This window comes from Erithacus rubecula, assembly GCF_903797595.1.
Source record: "Erithacus rubecula genome assembly, contig: SUPER_Z_unloc_8, whole genome shotgun sequence".
Classification (NCBI taxonomy): domain Eukaryota; kingdom Metazoa; phylum Chordata; class Aves; order Passeriformes; family Muscicapidae; genus Erithacus; species Erithacus rubecula.
This window is the reverse complement of record NW_027635619.1, coordinates 190,463-193,654: the sequence shown is the minus strand read 5'-3', so window position 1 is coordinate 193,654 and position 3,192 is coordinate 190,463. Positions and strand designations below refer to the sequence as shown.

The window sequence follows — 3,192 nt, the reverse complement described above, 5'->3', positions numbered from 1 at the left end:
ATAAAAACCTTCCTAGAGTTGAGATGGAGCTCTGGGAGAACTGATGACACTTTTAATTGCCATCATAATTGCTGTATTGACAATTTACTAATCTTTGTGACCTGTCAGAATTCTCATCACAAGTGATTTACTGGGAGACAAAATATTAGTCAAAGAACATTATTTTATTTTTTAATTAAAAAAAAAAAAGGTGGTGTAGGAAAACTCCTATGTGTAATTTTTCTCAACAAAAACTTAGACAAATTTGAAATTATGTTAACCTTCCCAGCTCTGCCTTAGGAGGTTTTAGAATTATTATGATTTGGCTACCATTTTTAGCCTTCATAATAAAGGAACTAAAGAAACCTAACAGACCACAAAAAAGAATGCCCCCCGAGGAATGGTTGGCTTCACCTTCCTCATCTCCTTTTGCAAACAATGCTGTTCCCTCAGCAGCAGTGGCACCATGGCTGTGAGTCTGAGAGGTGGCAGCTCTCTGGCCCACACGGGGCTGCTGGCAGAGCTGGCTGCTGCCTACTCAAGGCTCAGGCAGGCACCTGAGCTGCATTCCTGCACGGCCAAATCCATCCCAATCCTGCAGTGCAGCCCAGAGGTGCTGCTCAGCTGCCAGCTGCAGGACTTGCTGGAGGGCAGCGCCGTGAGCTGGCAGTGACACGACTGTGGCAAAAGCAGCCAGGCTGATGACACCAACATTTGGACCCAGCAGGTGACTTTCTTTGCATCCAAGCAGGAGCCTGTGCAGAGGGTGTCCAGCAGGTTCTGATCCCTGGGCAGCTGGCCACCAGAGGCGTGCAGGAAGCACGTCTGCCCCAGCAGCTGCTCCCCAGAGCACAGGCACTCCAGAGCCACACGGATGCGCCCGGCTGGCGGCCGCTCCTTGCTGTGTGTGTGGAAGGAGTAGCCAGGGGGTGGCTGCAGGATGACCAGCGGGCGGAAGGTGCTGCTCTTCCCCTGGATGCTCCAGGCTTCAGAGCTGCTGTCCATCCCAGCGGCCAGGTGCAACTCAGGCATGGAGTTCCTCCGGGAGAGCACTCGGCAGACATGGAGCAGCTCGTCCACCAGCTCCTTCAGCACCTTCGTGCTGGGCAGGCCCTGCTGGAGAATCACAGAATCACAGAAGAGCTGGGCTTGGCAGTGACCTATAAAGGCCATCCAGTGTGAGCCCACAGCCATGAGCAGGGACATTCTCAACTAGACCAGGCTGCTGACAGCCCGCTCCAGCCTTATCCTGGATGTGCCCATTGCTGATGGGGTGGGCACAGCCAAAGTGCTGCCACCAGTGTCTGCACCCTTCACCTTCTCCTTGCTCTTGACCTTCTCCTCACTGCCAACCTTTCACTGACTGCTAAATTTCTCTCTGCTCCCACCCTTCTCCTGGCTACTGACATTCTCCTTCTCCTTGCTGTTGACATTCTCATACTCAAACTCTTCACTGCTGACCTTGCCTTTAGTGCTGAACTTCAAACTGAAAACCTTCTTTCTCTTGACTCTCTCTTGCTCCCTGCAGCTGGCAAATCCATGTTTTCTTCTGAGCAGACAGTAGCCCACAGCTAGTAGAACCAGAACCAGGGCTGCTGCACTGCCCCAAAACAGCCAGTGTTGTTTCAGTGCAGGACAGAGCAGGATTTCCATTGTGCCTCTGCTCCCCTCAATCTCCTGCAGGAGCTGAGACATCTCCCGATGCAGAACTTCCTCGCGCTCCCACATCTGCTTCAATTCATTCTTGTCAATATTTGCATCTGCTGTCAGCCCAGTCTGGGCAGCTAACAGGGCCAGGATCAAGGCCAGTGTTGGAGACATTGCCTGGTGGGAGAAAGGGGACTCAGAACGTCTGGCTGGGAGGGAGGAGGGGGCTGGAGGCCTCTGGAATGTCCCCAGAGCCTCTCTGCCACAGAGAGCCCCAAGCCCCTCTTCCCCAGCCCTGGGGACAGTGTTCTTCCCTGAGGGCCCCAGCTCTCACTCTGGGTTTAAGCCCCCAGGGCACCTTTCCCAGCCCCCATCCAGCCCAGCATTCCCAGGGTGTGTGCACTCACTGCCTGTCAGGATCCAACTGCCGTTGCTGCCCCTGCACACAGGTGTCAGCGTCACCTGTGCTCTGTGATGCCACAGCCACCAGAACCACGTCACTCGGCTGCCAAGCTGCCGTGCCCCTGCTCACAGCTCCCACTGTGACCCGTGCTCTGGCATGTCACAGCCCCAGAGCCACACCTCCCAGCCCACAGGCCCCAGCCTTCATCCCTTGGTGGCTCCTGGGCATCCTCTCCTTGAGTGCAAACCCAGCCACAGGAGCCCCCAGGGCGCTCTGGATCCAGGCTGCAGACACCCTAAAGTCATCACTGGGGACTGGAGCTGGATCTTCCTGTGCTGACCACCCCTGACTGCCCTACAGGAGAACCTAAACCTCACCTGCTGCACCCTGAGCACATCTCCTCTCCTCCTATCCCTTGTTTCTTGGGAGAATAGATCGATCCTCACCTGGCTGCACCCTCTTGTCTGACAGTTGTAGAATTTGGCTGGAGCACCCAGCAGCAAAGCAAAGGGCAAATCAACCCCTTCTGAGTGTTACAGATTTCCTGGCGGTGCCCCGCTGCTCTCTGGTGCAGTGTCACTGCCACGCTCCTGCAGAGAATGGGGATGTTCTGCTCAGAGCATTTCTTGTTTGTTTATCTGCACCAACTCTGCACACTTAGATTTGAGATTGCTGAAGTTCATTCTTGACAGCACACATGACTCTGGCCTTGACACCCAAGTGGTTCCAGTCTTTGGACAGTCCCCAGCTGACCTCAGTTAAAGTGTAGGAATGGTACATTCCTGGGAAGAACGCTCCCTCTTTCCCCCCCCCAAGAAAATCTCTCAATTTCAGGCTTATTTGTAGTTTAAAATTTCCTAAATATCAAAATTATCTTATTTCATAAAAAAACAAAGAAGAAAGTTAAGCACAGTGAAGGAACCACCACATAAAATCAAATTTCAAATACCTACAACTCTTGAAATTTCATTTTCTGTGAAATTTCACCTCTACCACCATGAATAAATCGTAACAGCTTCAGGCTGACTCCTGACACATTTAATAGTGTGCCATGTTTGATATTCCACCCGCCAAATGACTTTCTGAGTCAGACAGTGTGTGTGAGTTCAATTCAGCTGAACACATTCCCTGCTGCCACGGTGGATACCTTTGTATCTCCTGAT

General features: G+C 52.4%; 1 protein-coding gene across 1 annotated transcript; it reads right to left on the bottom strand.

The window, feature by feature from the left end:
• Positions 1–494: 494 nt before the first annotated feature.
• On the bottom strand, positions 495–1,800 carry LOC306815094 (inositol 1,4,5-trisphosphate receptor-interacting protein-like 1; the record flags this gene model as incomplete). The annotated part of the gene is made up of 2 exons (XM_079331722.1): positions 495–1,092; positions 1,441–1,800. 2 exons carry the CDS (start codon positions 1,798–1,800, stop codon positions 514–516), a joined length of 939 nt encoding a protein of 312 aa, XP_079187848.1. The 3' UTR covers positions 495–513.
• Positions 1,801–3,192: the final 1,392 nt, after the last annotated feature.